This window comes from Panicum virgatum, chromosome 7K (genome assembly GCF_016808335.1).
Source record: "Panicum virgatum strain AP13 chromosome 7K, P.virgatum_v5, whole genome shotgun sequence".
In the NCBI taxonomy this organism is placed as follows: Eukaryota; Viridiplantae; Streptophyta; class Magnoliopsida; order Poales; family Poaceae; genus Panicum; species Panicum virgatum.
Genome location: NC_053142.1, coordinates 29,146,676 through 29,165,859, shown reverse-complemented (window position 1 = coordinate 29,165,859; position 19,184 = coordinate 29,146,676). Strand labels below are relative to the sequence as shown.

The following is a 19,184-nucleotide window of genomic DNA, read 5'->3' as shown; positions in this document are numbered from 1 at the left end:
GGTCCCAGTCCTTCGCCCTGGATACTCCTGACCACATTAGCACAATCCGTAGCCAGACATACCATACCCAGGTTCAAGTCGCTAGCCAGCGCAAGGCCTTCACAACATGCAATCGCCTCCACCGACTCAGCGTCCATTAGTCCCTCCAACACCAACGATGAGGCACCTAAGAAGTTGCCATCACCATCTCTAGCCACTGCAGCCGCCGCTGTCCTATTGGAATTTTTGGCCAGTGCTGCATCAACGTTTATCTTTATAAAGCCGGCAGGAGGACCGATCCATCTTGGTCTAGGCCCTTGTGCTTGTTTCCTCTCTGGATTAACTGGTTTGAGCATTCCCAATTCATCCAAAAAACTTTCCACAAAATAGTGTGTCCATAGTGGGCTCTGAAATATGTTCTCATGAATGGCTTTGCGCTTAGCATGCCAAATAGCCCAAAGACGTACCACTACTCGCGTGATCTCCTGGTGACTTAGGGACTGCATCACCACCATAAGCCACGCCCGCGCATCAACTTCCTGAACTTGGCACAGGAACTCCATTAGCTCCTCCTGTTCAAGAGCCCAGACACTTTTCGCCAAATTACACTCGAGGAGTGAGTGCCTCCAGCTATATGGTTGCCCACAGATCGAACAACTGTCATTCGGCGCCATGTTCCTATGATGCCGCACGTCCCCGGTAGGAATAGACTGACGTGCCAAACGCCACAAAAACACCCGCACTTTCGACGGTACTTTGGTCTTCCACAATTCGCCCCATTCCTTCTCCACTGAAGCCACGTTCGAGTATCCCGCCGAATGCTCCAGCCATGCTGTCCTCCTTTCTCGTGTATGCACCAGCATCCTATATGCCGACCGAACAGAGAACAAGCCTGACTTTTCGTAGCTCCAGGCCCAAAAATCCCCTAACATCGCAGTACACAGGGGGATGCCTTGATTGCCTCGATATCCATTGGAAGAAAAAACTCCTTTAGAATTTCCATGTTCCATGTTCTGGATGCTCCATCGATCAGATCACACACCCTCTGCGGTGGGTTGTCCTTAATGCTGCACAGGGGGCGTGCCAAGCCTGGCCTCGGGAGCCAATTTGTATCCCAGATTGTGGTAGTCTCACCGGAGCCAATCCTTTTTCACAATACCCTGTTTCAGCACATCTCTACCATCGACGATCGCCCTCCAGACTCGGGACGGCGACGCCCCAATCTCAGCTTCCAAAAAATCTTGATTTGGAAAGTAAACTGCTTTTAGGATGCGGGCACTCAACGTCGACGGGTCCTGCAATATCCTCCATGCTTGCCTTGCGAGGAGGGCGAGATTGAACAGCTCGGTATCTTTAAAGCCCAAGCCTCCCAAGTATTTTGGCTTTGTCATCTCCTCCCGAGCGACCCAATTAGTCCTTTTCCATTCTTTGCTTCCCCACCAGAAATTGCGCTCCATTCCATCAATATGTTTGCACAACCCTCTTGGAAGCTTAAAGCACGCCATGGAGTACCTACGAATAGCCTGAGCAACTGATTTAATTAGAACCTCTTTGCCCCCAGCCGACAGACACTTTTCCATCCATCCCTGGATTCTCTTCCATAATCTGTCCTTGAGATATTTAAAAGATCCATTACTGGAACTACCCACATCAGTAGGCATACCCAGGTACTTCTCGCTTAAAGCTTCGTTATCAACATTCAAAATTGCCTTGATGTGCTCTCTATCAACTGCCCCCACAACTTTTGGCAAAATGGATAGACGACTTGTCAAGATTAAATTGTTGCCCTGAGGCTTTTGCAGTAGCTTTGTAGAGCATCCCTCACCAGTTCCGCACTCTCCCTATTCGCCTTAAAAAACAATTGGCTATCATCTGCAAAAAAAGAGGTGACTTACCATCGGAGCTGACGGCGCCACCATGATTCCCCTGAGGTTTGATGACCGAAGACGACGGAGTCGGCGGTCGGGTCGGTTCCGGTCGTGGGCTTTGGAGTCGGCAACGAGGCGGGCCGTGGGCCGGTCCAGAGAGAGGTGCGGGCTCGATATGGGCCAAGCGGGCCGCCCTTCGGGCTGGTGGAACGGGCTAGTTGGGCCGCGCAATCGGGCTAAGGGAGAAAAAAAAAATGCAGCGCACGTGTTCGGCAAAGTCTCCGTCGCGTGGCCATCTCCGTCGCCGTCTCCCCCCTTCTGATCCACTGACCCTCCCCTCCGTCCTCCCCCTCCCCCGCCCCCTCCTCCCGACCGCGAGAGCTGCCGCCGCATCCCTCCCTAGGGCTCCGTCGCGGCGCCGGCGTAGCGTCCCGCCGCTGCGCGCGCGGCTGCCTCCGGCCCCTCCCGCCGCTCTCCTCCGCGCGGAATCTCTCCGGCTCAGGTTAACCCTGCCTCCGAATCGATCAATCCCGTCCCCTCCTTTGTTTTATCCGGGTTGGTGTGCGTCTGCGGATGAATCTGGTGGGGCCGAACTTCGTGGCGCGCCTGCGGATGTTCCTCCCAGCGGGGTAGCCTTTGGAGGTGGGGATACGGATAGGATTAAGGTCGCCGGGGGCGGCTAGTCGTTTGAACCGGCAGGAACGCCAGCGGATTGTTCCTGGTTGAAGTGGGTAGCGTAATAATAGCGTAATAAAGATGGAGCCGAGGCTAACTGATTTGTTTCGGCGCTAGTTGCTGAAGCCTGCACCCATGTATTGTGGAGAAATAGTATCAAGACAAGATATCTTTTTGTTGCTTCTTGCTTTTTCTAACTGTGATCTGTAGTGGTTAATTGTGTTGCTTTCTTGGCTGTTGCGCTAATTTCCCTCCCTCTCATGTTCATCTTGCATGCTTCCTCTGGGATGTAAAGGGGACTTCAATTTTGGTACATTTGTGAACCTAATTGGATCCTTCGTGTTATACAATTATCTATCCAATCGAATTGTAGACTCTGTATTGGGTGTTTTTTTTTTGGGGGGAGGGGGTTATAGAATGCTATCTTTTCTCCTTAATGAACTGTTGTCACCGCATGATTAAAGTTGCAAACTTATTTCTACATCACTAAGTGCTATGTGGCTTAGCTTCATTTGTTATTTGGCTTGTGATAGAAAATACTGTACCTCTTGCAGGCTTAAGTGACATTTGGCTAGGGATTCTTTGACTGATTCAATATGGAGGGGACTCTAGTTCAGTCTGCGATTGTTCCCACCGTATTACACCGGAGCAGCTCTGGTCGATCTCGTGTTCGCGCGAGGGCCACGATGCTGCGCAGTACGCCGACGCGGATGCTTACTCTTGGAGGCTTCCAAGGGCTGCGGCAGACAAATTTTCTTGACACGAGGTCTGTGATCAAGCGTGATTTCGGATCTATCGTAGCAAGCCAGATTTCGCGGCCACGGGGTTCAGCGTCAAGAGGTGTGGTTCGGGCCATGTTCGAGCGCTTCACCGAAAAGGCCATCAAGGTGATTATGCTTGCGCAGGAGGAGGCCAGACGTCTAGGCCACAACTTTGTTGGGACAGAGCAGATTTTACTAGGTCTTATTGGTGAGGGAACTGGGATAGCAGCGAAGGTTCTGAAATCTATGGGAATTAATCTAAAGGATGCCCGAGTGGAAGTTGAGAAGATTATTGGCCGAGGTAGTGGGTTTGTGGCTGTTGAAATCCCGTTCACACCCCGTGCGAAGCGTGTATTGGAACTGTCACTCGAAGAAGCTCGCCAGCTAGGTAATTCTCTACCTATGCACAGATTTCAGCTAGTTCCATGTTGTAGTCTTATTCTAAGTATACCTTTGTTTTTAATTTTCTGATTGCTTGCTATATCCATGGCTCTGTAGGCATAACTAGGGGTGGTAACAGATCATGGCCCTAGTGGTCACTTCACAATCCAATTGGCCCTTAAACTTTTTAGCTCAAAATTGTATAAGATTAGAGCCTGGCCCTTTTAGGGCCCGGCCCTTAGATTATCTAGGCCAAATTTCAAGGCCCTTTACCACCCCTAGCATAACTAAAAATTTTGTGCGATTATCCTAAACTGTAGTTTCTTTTTAATTGGAAAACCCCTGTTCTACATTAGACATGAAAAATTTAACTGCATAATGCATGATTATGCATAGTGGATTGCTCGCCAGCACGTATTATATTCGAATCTATGGCTAATTGCTGGTTCAGAATTATACTTTAAATGGAAAAGGCCATAAATATCAGAAGGGTTTGTGTAGAAAGGAGGCACGATCATAGTAGTACAACAGTATTCTCTTGTGTACAGCGCAGTGGTAGCACACAGTAATTGTGAAATGAGAATCATTGAAATTGTATTATTCTCCCTCCGTTCCAAGGTATAGCTACTTTAGGTTTCCTAGGTCAAACTATATTTGCTTTGATGAAAATTTATATCAAAATATATTAGGGTTTGTGGCACCAAATTAGTATCATCAAATCTATCATGAAATCCATTGTCATTGTGTATATTTGATGTTGTAGTTGTGACTATATTTTTTTTCGGTAAACCTAGTCAAACCTGAGATAGTTGTAGGACAAACCTAAAAGTAGCTATAGAATAGTTATATTATGGAATGGAGGGTGTATTATTTATCGTGCTCTGCTGAAACCTTGAGATCGCATCAGTTTTCAAGTCATTAGTACCAGAAACAATCTTGCCACTTAGCTTAGCCTCCTTTATGTCCATTCATTTCTAAGTTTGGAATATGACCTTGTGAGATTAGTTTTTCGCTTTTAAAAAAGGGTACATATCCTTTTCGCTAATATTCTTCACTGCTCATGATTCAGGGCACAACTATATAGGATCTGAGCACTTACTCCTGGGGCTACTTCGTGAGGGTGAGGGCGTGGCCGCCCGTGTGCTTGAGAGCCTTGGTGCTGATCCAAATAACATCCGTACCCAGGTAATTATCTTTTAGTGTTCTTGTTCATGGTCAATTTTTCTAGGGTAGTCATATTTTGACATGATGTGCAGGTCATAAGAATGGTTGGTGAAAGCACGGAAGCTGTTGGTGCTGGAGTTGGGGGAGGAGCTAGTGGCCAGAAGATGCCCACGCTTGAGGAATATGGTACTAATTTGACAAAACTGGCAGAAGAGGTATTTTTCGTGTCCCCCTTTGGCTTGCTTTATCACACAAGCGATCTATTAAAGAAATGAAGTCTAACCACCATGTGCTGCAGGGAAAACTTGACCCAGTTGTTGGCAGACAGAACCAGATTGAGCGTGTAACCCAGATTTTGGGCAGGCGAACAAAGAACAACCCCTGCCTAATCGGAGAGCCCGGTGTTGGCAAGACTGCTATTGCAGAGGGGCTTGCCCAGCGTATTGCCAATGGGGATGTTCCAGAAACAATTGAAGGAAAGAAGGTTTGTTTAGACTAACCTATTTTGGATCCATGTTGTTAGTTGTCAATGGATTGTTGCACTATGCTAATTCTTCCTAGATGTGTGTGCCCCTTGTGTGGGAAGTAATCATTTTCACTTCCAAATTATGTAGTTTGTAGTGACAACCATGCTGCTTTTACCACGTAAACCTACTGTAACGTGCCAAGGCTTACGCTGGGCTTTGTACACTATACTGATACCATTAGCGTGAAATGCGATTCTGTGATTGGTGGGATTTGAAATAAATCATTTCTTCCTAATTACCACCATGCCGTTTCATAAAATTGAACACTTCTTCTCTGGGCCAGGTTATTACTCTTGACATGGGGCTCCTTGTGGCTGGTACCAAGTACCGTGGAGAGTTTGAAGAAAGATTGAAGAAGCTTATGGAGGAAATAAAGCAAAATGAAGATATTATTCTCTTTATTGATGAAGTGCACACGCTGATTGGTGCTGGTGCAGCTGAAGGTGCTATTGATGCTGCTAACATCTTGAAACCTGCTCTTGCTAGAGGTGAACTGCAGGTATAGGTTCTTGATTTCGAATTATGTCATCTATATCGTTATAAACCATGGCTCTATATCGGAGCTGACTCTAGTAGCTGTTTCTTTTACTTTATAAACCATGCCCACAAATAACATATGAACTGGCCAAATTCACCCTCTAATTTACAAATTTATATTGTTATTGCTTCAGTGCATTGGGGCCACAACTCTGGATGAGTATAGGAAGCATATCGAGAAAGATCCTGCGTTGGAGAGAAGGTTCCAACCAGTTAAAGTTCCAGAGCCAACTGTTGATGAAACAACACAGATCTTAAGAGGACTTCGTGAGAGATATGAACTCCATCATAAGCTGAGATACACAGATGAAGCTCTAGTTGCCGCAGCACAGTTATCATATCAGTATATCAGGTCTGCGATGCATCATATCACGCTTTTTATTAGCACCCTTCTTTTATAAATTTTTGGCTTATATCATGTCCATAGAAATATGTACTGCTTCTGGTTTTATTTATTAGCTGCAATTTTTCCTCTTTAAAAGTTTGTTTGACCTTGCCATGGTGTGGTTGATAAGTTTCTTGGAATCACTTATTTGTAGAGTGGCAGTTTTGTTGCTGCTTCCTTGGTTATCCTGGGGTGAGTGAAAATGGCCTACCGTGAATTAAGATTTACCATCGCAGTAGGAATACTTGATTCGATTGTCCATCGATAAATGATTGGTCATATTACCCTCAGTCCTTGCATGTTTAATAGTGTATTCCAGGACTCTGTGCTAGATGAGTTAGCTGCTTGAGCTTTGCTGTTTTCTCCTCCATCCATGGGACGTGATTAGTGTTTCGGGTTGCTCCTAGAAGCAAAAACCTCATGTAGAATATCTATTTTTGGATTTGTACAACTTGTGTTTTTCTTTTACTAGTGAAGGAATGTACGGTTACATCTTTGATTGCTGATAAATCTATTTTTTAATTCCAATTTTGACAAACTTCCGTTATTTTACTATTTCACCAGTGACCGCTTCCTGCCTGATAAAGCTATTGACTTGATTGATGAAGCTGGATCCCGTGTTAGGCTGAGGCATGCACAGGTACTACCAGTGAATTGGTCTTATCCTAGAAAATACAACTAGCGCATTGTTCATATCTAAACATGTCATTTATATGTCATAGCTGCCTGATGAAGCCAAAGAGCTGGACAAAGAGCTTAGGCAGATAACCAAGCAGAAGAATGAGGCTGTTCGTGGCCAAGATTTCGAGAAGGTATAACTTCTGAAAATTGCTCTGTACAAAGACTCAATGTGTGTGTCTGCAAATATATAAATTGATATAACCATTTTTGCTTCATGTCGGGGAAAAATGTTCTGGATGCTACAAAAGGTTCTAATGCAAATAGTAGTCATGATGACGAAACAATTATACTGCCTCTAAGACTGTTCACGTGTTCTTGTTCATTGGCAGGCAGGGGAATTAAGAGATCGTGAAATGGAGTTGAAGGCCCAAATTACAGCTATTATTGACAAGAGCAAGGAGATGATTAAAGCAGAGACTGAATCTGGCGAAGTTGGTCCTCTTGTCACAGAGGCAGACATTCAACATATAGTCTCCTCTTGGACTGGAATACCAGTGGAGAAGGTCTCATCCGATGAGTCTGACCGTCTCCTTAAGATGGAGGATACACTGCATACACGCATCATTGGCCAGGATGAGGCTGTCAAAGCTATTAGCCGTGCTATCCGCCGTGCTCGCGTTGGACTCAAGAATCCAAATCGACCAATTGCTAGCTTCATATTCTCTGGACCAACTGGTGTTGGCAAATCAGAATTAGCAAAGTCTCTAGCAGCCTACTACTTTGGATCAGAGGAAGCCATGATCAGGCTGGACATGAGTGAGTTCATGGAGAGACATACTGTCGCCAAGCTCATTGGGTCACCTCCAGGTTATGTTGGTTACACTGAGGGTGGCCAACTTACTGAAGCTGTTCGTCGCCGTCCGTACACGGTTGTTCTCTTTGATGAGATTGAAAAGGCACATCCAGATGTCTTCAATATGATGCTTCAAATCTTGGAGGATGGGAGACTAACGGACAGTAAGGGAAGGACAGTTGATTTTAAGAACACACTGCTTATCATGACATCCAATGTTGGAAGCAGTGTCATCGAGAAGGGAGGCCGCAAGATTGGATTTGACCTTGACTATGAAGAGAAGGACAGCAGCTACAACAGGATCAAGAGCCTGGTAACAGAGGAGTTGAAGCAGTATTTCCGGCCAGAGTTCTTGAACAGATTGGATGAGATGATTGTGTTCCGGCAGCTGACAAAGTTGGAGGTGAAGGAGATTGCTGATATTATGCTGAAAGAAGTATTTGATCGGCTCAAGGCGAAGGACATTAATCTCCAAGTCACTGAAAGGTTCCGCAATAGGGTTGTTGACGAAGGTTACAACCCGAGCTATGGTGCCAGGCCTCTGCGCCGTGCTATCATGAGGCTCTTGGAAGACAGTCTGGCAGAGAAGATGCTGGCTGGTGAGGTGAAAGAAGGTGATTCTGCTATTGTTGACGTGGATTCAGATGGCAAGGTAGTAGTCCTGAACGGTGGGAGAGGTGTTGCTGAGCCACTGGAACCTGCTCTCAGCATATAGTCGAGGCTGAAAATCCTAGGTTTGGAATATGGCCTGCGTCAAATCTTACTGGGGCTCCTCATGAATCATGGTGGTAAAACTAGATATACAATCACTGGCCCTTCGTTAGGTTTCTCTTTCCTTGTTTCTTTTTGGGGTTTCTTTTTGGAATTGAAGCATTGAAGCAGTAGAAATGCTATGGAAATGAATAGATAGGGGCAAAGTGGATGCTAGATCCTAAGTGCTTTGTTTTTAGAAGGATTTTGAAAGCTTTATTTTTGGAAGGATGTTGGAAGCTTGGTTTGCTTCAATTACTGTATTACTAGTTCATGCTTGCAGTAAGGTACGGATATTATCGCACTGTTGTACGTAACCTTCCAACTATTTATGAGAATATCCACGCCTCCAATAACAGTGTGGCTTACAATGATACTGCTTCATGCTGGTTATTGGATGCTACAACTGAACTTCAAAGTCATTGTTCTTTTAGGTTGTAACATTAGTGATGTTGTTTAGATCATTTTTTGCTGTGATTGTACGCTGTTGTGCTTTTAGGTTGTAAATTTAGCGATGTTGTTTAGATCATTTTTTGCTGTGATGTTACGCACGCTGTTGTGCTGGCGTCAGAAGAGGTGATAGTCAGGTGTTGCTGGGCTCAGCCGTGTAGGGCTAAAACAAAAACGAGACTAAACGTGTAGGTACTCGAATTAAACGGGAGAGTTATTGGCTTTGGTCAGCTGGCTGTGGCTGGTGCTGATCTGTGTGAGAGAAAAATATTGATTGTTGGTGACTAGTGCTGATATTGCTGTCTGGCTGGTGGCTAGTGTTTTATTAGTTGGGAGAGAAAAACATTACTACTTATTGCCAGCAGAACAGACTAATTAAAACTAGACAACCTGAAATAATAGTCGAGATGTCAAATACTGACTTAAAATAAAAAAGAACGAAAATGCTAAGGCACATACATCCGGACGGGAAAAAAAATCGGACGCTTGTTTTAATAGTTTATCTTTCATGTTGCAACTATGATTTCTGCATGTTTCATGGTGGGGCGGAAATTTTCGTATCCGAGAGTCAAATGACTTAATTAGTTTTTTATATACTTTTTAATATTGCATCTATATATTTTTGATTTTTTTTTAGAAACACATACAGACGCTCACAAACACGCACGAACACCCTACCCCTAGGAGCACCTCCGAGAGACTGAGCCGGCAAATCCTCGAGATCGACGAAGTCACCACAGGCACTCCGCTATCGACGGGAACGTCGCCTACCACTGAAAGCACAAACGCCGTTAAATCCTAGAAAATTTGCTTCCATGAGGAGTCGAACTCAAAACCTCAGGTGCTACTGAGATTTTTATAACCACTAGACTACGTGCCATTTCGCATCTATATATATATATATTTTGAATACGCATCTATATATTTTTTATGTTGCAGACGTCTTGTTCTTTTAATGTTGCAACGGTCCAACGAGAAAGTTCTCATCGGACGTCCGAGAAAAAAGAAAGCAAAGCGGCCCGCTGGTCAGGTTACGGGCCTCCATTGGGCTAAACGGGCTTCGCACTCAGGCAATCCCGGCTAGAAAGAGAAAAAAGCCCGTGCTGGAATGGGATGGCGTACGACTCACTCCACCTACGCAGCGGCAAGCTCTCGTCGTCGTCGCCTTCCTCCCCCATCTCCTTATCTCTGACCTCTCTCCCACCTTCCTTGCCTGCCTTCCCCACCACCGCGGCAGGGAGAGAGCTACCGCATCCCTCCGGGTCTCCTCCTCCGCCTCATAGGGCTCGCTCGACTCGCCGTCGCAGGGTCGGGACGCGCCCGCCGGCGCCCGCTCCACGGCCCCTCCCTGGGAGACGGACCTCGGCGCGGTAATCTCCACCCCCCCCCCCCCCCCGTTCGGGTATCCGCGGGGGTGCCTGTTGGTGGTGGGGGAATTGCGGTCCCGGCGGTGTGTACCTAGGCTGGGCAGCACGGCGCATCGGCGGGGTGCTTTCCTGGTGGGTGACCCGGGTAGCTGCGGCGGCGTGGCCTTTGGTGCGCGTCTCCTGGGCTAGATGTTTCTCGCTTGCGGTGGCTTGCTTGGATGGGATTTAGACGCCGCCTTGTCGGCTGAACAAAGCGACCCTATCTGTTGATTCTGTTTCCTTCATGCTGGTAGCGTAGAACGGATGGACGCCTCGAGGGGCAGCAAATGTGGAATGCTGAAGTGTCTGCTGTCCGCATAGGAAAGCGGAAGACTTTAGAGTTGATTCGGGGATATATAATTTATACTAGGCCTACTTCCATTTTTATGTGTGCTTGCTTCGCAATTCCTTGGTTGTGGATAGTTGTCACCTCTAAATTTTGTCGCAAACTCATTTCTTCCGGGGGAGCTAGTTCGCTTAGCTGTATCTGTCAACATTTCCTCATATTCCTTACAATTTTATTCTCTTATTTCTGCAAATTTTCAGGGCTTGTAGATAGGGGACTGGGATTTTCTTTTGATAGTTCAATATGGAGGGGTCTCTAGTTCAGTCTGCGATTGTCCCGACTGTTTACAGAAGCAACTCTGGTCGGTTTCGCGTGCGTGCAAGAGCCAGAATAAATGCCACGATTGTGCGGAATATGCCGACAAGGACCCTTACTCTTGGCGGCTTCCAAGGGCTGCGTCAGACAAACTTTTTGGATACGAGGTCCGTGGTCAAGCGTGACTTTGGCGCTATCGTGGCAAGCCAGATTGCAAGGCCCAGAGGATCGGCGACAAGAGGGGTGGTTCGCGCCATGTTCGAGCGCTTCACGGAAAAAGCAATCAAGGTGATTATGCTTGCGCAGGAGGAGGCAAGGCGTCTGGGCCACAACTTTGTTGGGACGGAGCAGATTTTGCTGGGCCTTATTGGTGAGGGCACCGGAATTGCTGCTAAGGTTCTCAAGTCTATGGGAATCAATCTTAAGGATGCCCGAGTGGAAGTTGAGAAGATCATTGGGCGAGGAAGTGGGTTTGTGGCTGTTGAAATCCCATTCACGCCTCGCGCTAAACGTGTACTGGAACTCTCCCTTGAAGAAGCCCGCCAGCTAGGTATTACCTTCACTTATTCACATTTTTTTGGTAGTTTTGTGTTGTAATCCAATTGTCATTTGGTTTGACTGGTCATTATGACTTCTCCTATAGTATCTGTTCTTAGTAGTTTTTACTTTTTAGAATGATACCAAGTGACAACTGACAAGGGTGGCCATTGTATGGGATTTTGAGCAGAAATCTAGTACCATCACCTTAAATTATTAATACACACAGTAATGTTCGTTTGCACTATAAGGTGCGCAGAAGTGCTGAATGTTAACTACAGTATTGTTCCTGAAGATTATGCTGATCTTACTTTTACCTTGGTTCAGTTGAAACCTTGTGATATCACATCAGATTTTCTGGTCCTTAAACAATATAGCAATGCGCTTCTGTACCATTCATTTCCGTCCTCTTTTTGATTTTAGAATTTGCTGCTCTATGAGACTAGTCTTTTATTGTAAAAAATTATATATACATAGTTGTGTATTTGTTATAATTTATTCCGAGCTTACTGTTTCCTGTGAGCTTTGTTGACAGACTTCTACATTTTTAATTGGATCAATGTAAAAATACTCTTGTTTGTTTATTGCCGATATGGTGTCTTGTCCTCACTTCATACTGATACTGGACATGCGAGGGGCTTAATTATGTTGTGAGTTGGTCACTAACATGTATGATGTGTTTGAATATATGACTAATTATTGATTCAGAATGATTTCAAGTTGGGAACTTATTAGGTGCAAACCAACCTTTCCGTGCAAACTATGGAAACTTCAATCTGGATCATTGGATCAACATCCAAGGGGCATAGGGGATTGGGTAATTTTACAATCTGGACCCATCCTTGGATTGGGTAATCACACTTTTGCAAATCCCCCCTCCCACCAGGCCCGGCCCTGAGGGGGGCGAGCGGGGCGGCCGCCCTGGGCCCCCGAAACAAAGGGGCCCCGCTGCAGGTATGTCAGTAGGGTAGGTGTATATGGTAGATGTATACACTCCGCGTACAGATCCCGAGCAATGAAACGACCGGTGCCTGCCCTGCGCTAGTGCGTCTCATCTCTGTGATCCCCATCTGCGCCTCCTTGATTCTTGTCTCTGACGTGACAAAGACAACAACTCGGTGGCTCTCGCTCCTCACGACGGCGCCGGCGGCTAATCCTGATTCGCAGACTCGCGCGCCCACGCCCTTGCCTCCGCCGCTCCGCGGCACCTATGGGCTCTGCCAGTCCTCCGCAGACTGCTGTCCACCGTCTCACAGAATCACCGTTGCCGATTCCTGCCGAGAACCGCAAGGCCACAGGCAAGGCAGCAAGGCAAGAACCGGATGCAAGCGAGGAGGTAGGAATTTTCAGTTTTACCTGATCCTCACCGACTCGAGTAATTAGATTAATTGATATTTCATTTTAATTTGTGAATGAAGATCATATCAATGTTGCACGTGCACCAATGTGCTACCTCCGTCCTAGATTACAATTTATTTTAGCTTTTCTAGATACATATATTTTGCTATGTTTCTAAATGTACACTATATCTAAACTATGTATATCTTGTAAAGCTAGTATCTACTAAAGCCAAAACGAATTATAATTTAGATCGGAGGGAATAGATCAATCGCACAAAGGAGAGGAATAAATTATTTTAGAATTTGAGAGTTAGTTCTACACAGTAAAAAATTGATATCAATTCGATACTTTTGTACTTATTCACGAGCTAGTTTTAAGTTGCCAACTCTTTTTTTTTAAAGCATAGTTATGTGACAACTTTACGTTGAAGAAAAAAGTTATTGAAAGATATCGATGTTCATACCATTAACAATGATTTCACATCTCAAAATGCTAGAAGAAACATTTAAGGTAACGTATACAAATAGTTCAACATAAAAAGTTTAGTGTATTTTGAATATTTAATGGTATTGGTATTGCTATTATTAAAAGGGCCCCGAGTTTTAGTTTCGCCCCGGGCCCCAAAAGACTCAGGACCGGCCCTGCCTCCCACCCTCTGCGCCCCTCCCCTTGGATGTTGATCCGATGGCCCAGATTGAAGTTTTCATAGTTTGCACGGAGATGTTGGTTTGCACCTAATATGTTCCCTTTCAAGTTAGTGTGGGAACCATTAAATCATGTGGGTTTTGAGTAGAAAGGAGGTACTTCCATACTAAATTATCAATACACGCAGCGTTGATCCTTTGGTATACATTTACATTGCAATATAAGGTGCACAATGTGAAATTGCAACTATCATATTGTTCTTGAAGATTATGTGTTGCTCGTCTTGAATTCAGGTAGAACCTTGTGATATTGCATCAGATTATAATATCCTTAAAACAAGTTTTGTGAGTTGTCTATCTGTTTACATTCATCCTTTTTCGATTTTACAATCTGCTGCCCTTGGATACTAGTTTGTTGTAAAATAATATGTGCATATTCTCACTTACATTCTTCCATTTTCATTCCTCAGGGCATAACTATATAGGATCTGAACACTTACTCCTTGGGTTACTTCGTGAGGGTGAAGGTGTTGCAGCCCGTGTGCTTGAAAGCCTTGGTGCTGATCCAAACAACATCCGCACCCAGGTAAATTTCTTTTGTTGTTGCTTTTCTTGGCCACTTTTCCTTAGAATCAAAATTCTTCAGGGAGTGATGTTGACACGATGTCCATTGCGCAGGTCATAAGAATGGTTGGTGAAAGCACAGAAGCTGTTGGTGCTGGAGTGGGTGGAGGAAGCAGTGGCCAGAAGATGCCCACACTTGAAGAATATGGTACAAATTTGACGAAATTAGCAGAAGAGGTATTTCCTCTTTCCCCATTATGCTTGCTACTTGCGTATGTAACTATTGAAGATAAAAAAGCTCACCATCTTTTCGTGCAGGGAAAATTGGACCCAGTTGTTGGTAGACAGGGTCAAATCGAGCGTGTGACTCAAATTTTGGGCAGGCGGACAAAGAACAACCCCTGCCTCATTGGAGAGCCTGGTGTTGGTAAGACTGCTATTGCCGAGGGGCTTGCTCAACGTATTGCCAATGGAGATGTTCCTGAAACAATTGAAGGAAAGAAGGTTAGCTGGACCGTCCTGTATCACGTGGGCACTAGATTTGTTTTTTGGTCTATGCTTGTGTAAATATTACTATTTCATTTCTTCCAAGATTTCCTTTTGGGGCTGAATTTGTTGCACGAATTTACAAGTAGTTTGTTATGAATTATGGTACCTCCTTTGCTGGGCAACTTCGTTTGTAACATACCCAGGTTTATTTTGTGAATTTACTTTTTAACAGTGGACTGGTTGCCATTAGTGTGACAAGATATTATCAGATGTTGGTGAGAAATGAACTAAATATTTTGCAAAAATAACCAGGTATAAATTAGGCGTCCATAATTACACATCGAATTGTTTCGAGAACTTAGAAGCATTTATCTCACTCTTTGGTTTGCACTAGTGTGATTACTCATTACTGTGCTCAGAATTGTTTTATGATGCTATCAGGTGATGGTGATATTATCAGAATTGCTTTGCAAATTATAGTGGTAAATCATATGTCGCCCTAGATATCCATATATTGTTTCAAAATTTGATCAGTATTTCTCCCATTGTATGGTTAGGTTATTACTCTTGACATGGGGCTCCTTGTTGCTGGAACCAAATACCGTGGAGAGTTTGAGGAGAGACTGAAGAAACTTATGGAGGAAATTAAGCAAAATGAAGACATTATTCTCTTTATTGATGAGGTGCACACACTGATTGGAGCAGGTGCAGCAGAAGGCGCAATTGATGCTGCCAATATTTTGAAGCCAGCTCTTGCCAGAGGTGAACTGCAGGTATAAGTTCCTGACTTTGCATTCTGTTGCTTCTAGCTTACACTACTTGTCTTTTTAGTTCATATGGCTGGTTTTGTTTGGACTTGGAGCCAGTCACGAAGGCCTCATCTACAGTGGCTAACCAATTCTTTTTATATTCTGTGTCCTCTGCAGTGTATTGGTGCAACAACTCTGGATGAGTATAGGAAGCATATAGAGAAGGATCCTGCCTTGGAAAGAAGGTTTCAACCAGTTAAGGTTCCTGAGCCTACTGTTGATGAGACAATACAAATCTTAAGAGGACTTCGTGAAAGATATGAGCTTCATCACAAGCTGCGATACACAGATGAAGCTTTAATTGCAGCTGCACAGCTATCTTATCAGTATATCAGGTTCGCAATACATCAAAATTAAGTAACGTCATATATTTTTGCTGCATTTTGCTTTTTGAAGACGACACTGACATGGCTATGGTGTAGTCATATATTTTGTTTTGGCCGTTTGATTTACTTTTCCCTTGAATAGAAAAATTATGTGTAGTTTTTTTAATTTTAATAGATGCTCCAAGGGAAGTTTTTGATTGTGTGATCTATAACATTATCCTGACTTTGCTAAGTTTATTTGCACTCTATGGTTCCCTTCGCCTCAGATTTTAGCTTAAATAATATCAACGGTGTCCTAAGTTGCACAGCACAGGTTTCACCCTTAATTTATCTGAAATACATGGTATTTTAGATCTTTCCTGGGACCTAATTATTCCAATTGTCTGTTTAGTGATTTTGATTAGTTTCCTTTTGCACATTCTAGGATCCAAGAAAAAAATATATGATTATTGCTGAGTGAAAAAAATTTGTACAGTTAGGTGATTGAAAAGGAAGTGTTTCTCAAAGAGAGAATGTATCTGTGCTTATTTTGTCAATCATTGGATAAAAACATATTTTTTTATTGCTCTCATTTCCTCAGTGACCGCTTCCTTCCTGACAAAGCCATTGACTTGATTGATGAAGCTGGATCTCGTGTTAGGCTGAGGCACGCCCAGGTAACTAATGCTAAATTCTTTAGACTACAAACAATATGCTTCACTGCATTGGTTCTTGCTGAGTGTGGTTCGTTGGTGTTATAGCTCCCTGATGAAGCCAAAGAGCTGGACAAAGAACTCCGGCAGATAACCAAGGAGAAAAACGAGGCTGTACGAGGCCAAGATTTTGAGAAGGTATGTTACTGTCGGGTCTGTCGCACAACTATACATTGGTCTGACCATTTTCACTTTTTCAGTGGACCATGGATTATCTCTACCGTCACCAACTTATCTTTCATGTCATCTCATCATTATTGTTTGTATGAATTGATCTGATTATCTTATGGAAAATGGGGAAAACATTGCTCTGAATGTAACCTAGGCTCTATTGCAATTGTAATTTTACATAAGCCTTGTTTGGTTCCCTGCACTAGGGAGTACTAGGAAACTTTGATCGTTAATTACGGTGTCAAACAAAGCCAGAACCCCAGCACTAGGAACCCTGAAGAATCTAATGAGGCTTTTGACCGCGTGATTAGAGGATGGTTACTGTAGCGTAACTGTAGTCAATTATCAAATAATTACCATCATTAGATTCGTTGCGAAAAGTTATACCCATCCCTGAAAAAGTTTTACAAATAGACTTCATTTAGCACTCCATGCATGCGAGATTCCTTTCTCGGCTTGTGTGCACTAGGAACCCCTAGTGCGAACCAAACAAGGCCATAGATCCTCAATTGGCTGTACTGCTTCTAAAATATTGTCCATGTTATCTTATCACAGTTTTTTCTTTTGATAGGCTGGTGAATTAAGGGATCGGGAAATGGAGCTGAAGGCCCAGATTACGGCCATTCTCGACAAGAGTAAAGAAATGATTAAAGCAGAGACTGAATCTGATGAAGTTGGTCCTCTTGTCACAGAGGCAGACATTCAACATATTGTCTCCTCTTGGACTGGAATTCCTGTGGAGAAAGTCTCATCTGATGAATCTGATCGTCTCCTTAAGATGGAGGAGACACTACACACACGTATCATTGGTCAGGATGAAGCAGTCAAAGCTATTAGCCGTGCTATTCGACGTGCTCGTGTTGGGCTGAAGAATCCAAACCGTCCTATTGCTAGCTTCATATTCTCTGGACCTACTGGAGTTGGCAAATCAGAATTAGCAAAGGCGCTGGCAGCCTACTACTTTGGCTCGGAGGAGGCTATGATCAGGCTTGACATGAGTGAGTTCATGGAGAGACATACTGTCTCCAAACTCATTGGATCACCTCCAGGTTATGTTGGCTACACTGAGGGAGGTCAATTGACTGAAGCAGTTCGTCGCCGTCCATATACTGTTGTTCTCTTTGATGAGATTGAAAAGGCACATCCAGATGTTTTCAACATGATGCTTCAGATCTTAGAAGACGGGAGGCTAACTGACAGCAAGGGGCGCACAGTTGACTTCAAGAACACACTATTGATCATGACATCGAATGTTGGGAGCAGTGTAATTGAGAAGGGAGGCCGCAAGATCGGGTTCGACCTTGACTATGACGAGAAAGACACCAGCTACAACAGGATCAAGAGCCTGGTGACTGAGGAGTTGAAGCAGTATTTCCGTCCAGAATTCCTAAACAGATTGGATGAGATGATTGTGTTCCGGCAGCTGACGAAGTTAGAGGTGAAGGAGATTGCGGACATTATGCTGAAAGAAGTGTTTGACAGGCTGAAGGCCAAGGACATTAATCTCCAGGTTACAGAGAAGTTCCGTGATAGAGTTGTTGACGAAGGTTACAACCCAAGTTATGGTGCACGGCCTTTGCGGCGTGCTATCATGAGGCTTCTGGAGGATAGTCTGGCTGAGAAGATGCTTGCTGGTGAGGTGAAAGAAGGTGACTCTGCCATTGTTGATGTGGATTCTGATGGCAAGGTTATAGTCCTGAATGGCGGTAGTGGTGTTGCTGAGCCCCTGGAACCTGCTCTCAGTACCTAACTGAGGTCGAAAAATCTTTGGTCCGAAATATGGCCTTCTTTACAAGACAGTTGGGTTCCTCATGATGGGAAAACTAGATTGACATCGCTCGCCCACTGCAGACTCTTTAGCTTTCCTTGGCATTTATATTCCATTGGAAGTGAGGCAGTAGGAATGCTATGGAAAGGAATAGCCAGAGACGCAGCGAGCACACTGTATGCTTAGAGCTTGAGTTGCGTTGTTTTCGAAAAAAAAACTGGAATTTTCAGTTTCCTGCAATTACATGTATCATTACTTCATTAGGGCTCAGCTAGCATGATGACACGGGTATCGCTTGCACTGTTTGTACTTATTCTCTCAGCTGTGTACGGATGTAACTTATTCAAGACACAGATAACATTGGTAGATAATGGTATGCTGTTATGGCGCCTGGGAACTCAGTTTTTTTTAACCTTTTGTTCATTGATATGCACTGTTTTTTAACATTTTGCTCTTTGATATGCACTGTGTTTGTTTTTATTCTTCGTGTGAGCATCTTCAAAAATTTGCCATATTCTATTTGACAAATCTTGTGATTTGCCAACTCCCAAAACTATTTGCCAAGTAAAAAAACAGTTCCTCTCCAATAGTTTGCTATTTCGGACTTAGCAAAATGAAAAAAAAAGGCAATAGGCAACATGCAAGCAGGGAGAAGATTTTATTTTCGTGGTCAGTACGCAGCATGCAAGCAAGTAGAGGGTTTGCCAAGCCCTTTGCCAAATATGCGCGGTGAGGGAGGGTTTATGCCAAGTTGTCATATTTTGCTAAGTCGTTTGCCAAACTGTTGGAGATGTGTTTTAAACATTTTTGCCAAAAATCAAGGATGACAACTCTATTTGTCAAACTTTTGGAGATACTCAGTAACCAAAAACCATTATGGATTCA

General features: G+C 44.2%; 2 protein-coding genes across 2 annotated transcripts; both read left to right on the top strand.

The window, feature by feature from the left end:
• The first annotated feature begins 2,112 nt into the window (after nucleotides 1-2,112).
• On the top strand, nucleotides 2,113-8,894 carry LOC120640795 (chaperone protein ClpC1, chloroplastic-like). Its single transcript, XM_039916709.1, has 10 exons — nucleotides 2,113-2,349; nucleotides 3,077-3,671; nucleotides 4,734-4,849; nucleotides 4,921-5,043; nucleotides 5,127-5,312; nucleotides 5,639-5,854; nucleotides 6,027-6,244; nucleotides 6,842-6,917; nucleotides 7,000-7,089; nucleotides 7,288-8,894. Exons 2-10 carry the CDS (start codon nucleotides 3,119-3,121, stop codon nucleotides 8,464-8,466), a joined length of 2,757 nt encoding a protein of 918 aa, XP_039772643.1. The 5' UTR covers nucleotides 2,113-2,349; nucleotides 3,077-3,118; the 3' UTR covers nucleotides 8,467-8,894.
• Nucleotides 8,895-10,946: 2,052 nt separating this feature from the next.
• Nucleotides 10,947-18,281, top strand: LOC120640794 (chaperone protein ClpC1, chloroplastic-like). The gene is made up of 9 exons (XM_039916708.1): nucleotides 10,947-11,508; nucleotides 13,951-14,066; nucleotides 14,159-14,281; nucleotides 14,363-14,548; nucleotides 15,091-15,306; nucleotides 15,460-15,677; nucleotides 16,249-16,324; nucleotides 16,409-16,498; nucleotides 17,103-18,281. Exons 1-9 carry the CDS (start codon nucleotides 10,947-10,949, stop codon nucleotides 18,279-18,281), a joined length of 2,766 nt encoding a protein of 921 aa, XP_039772642.1.
• Nucleotides 18,282-19,184: the final 903 nt, after the last annotated feature.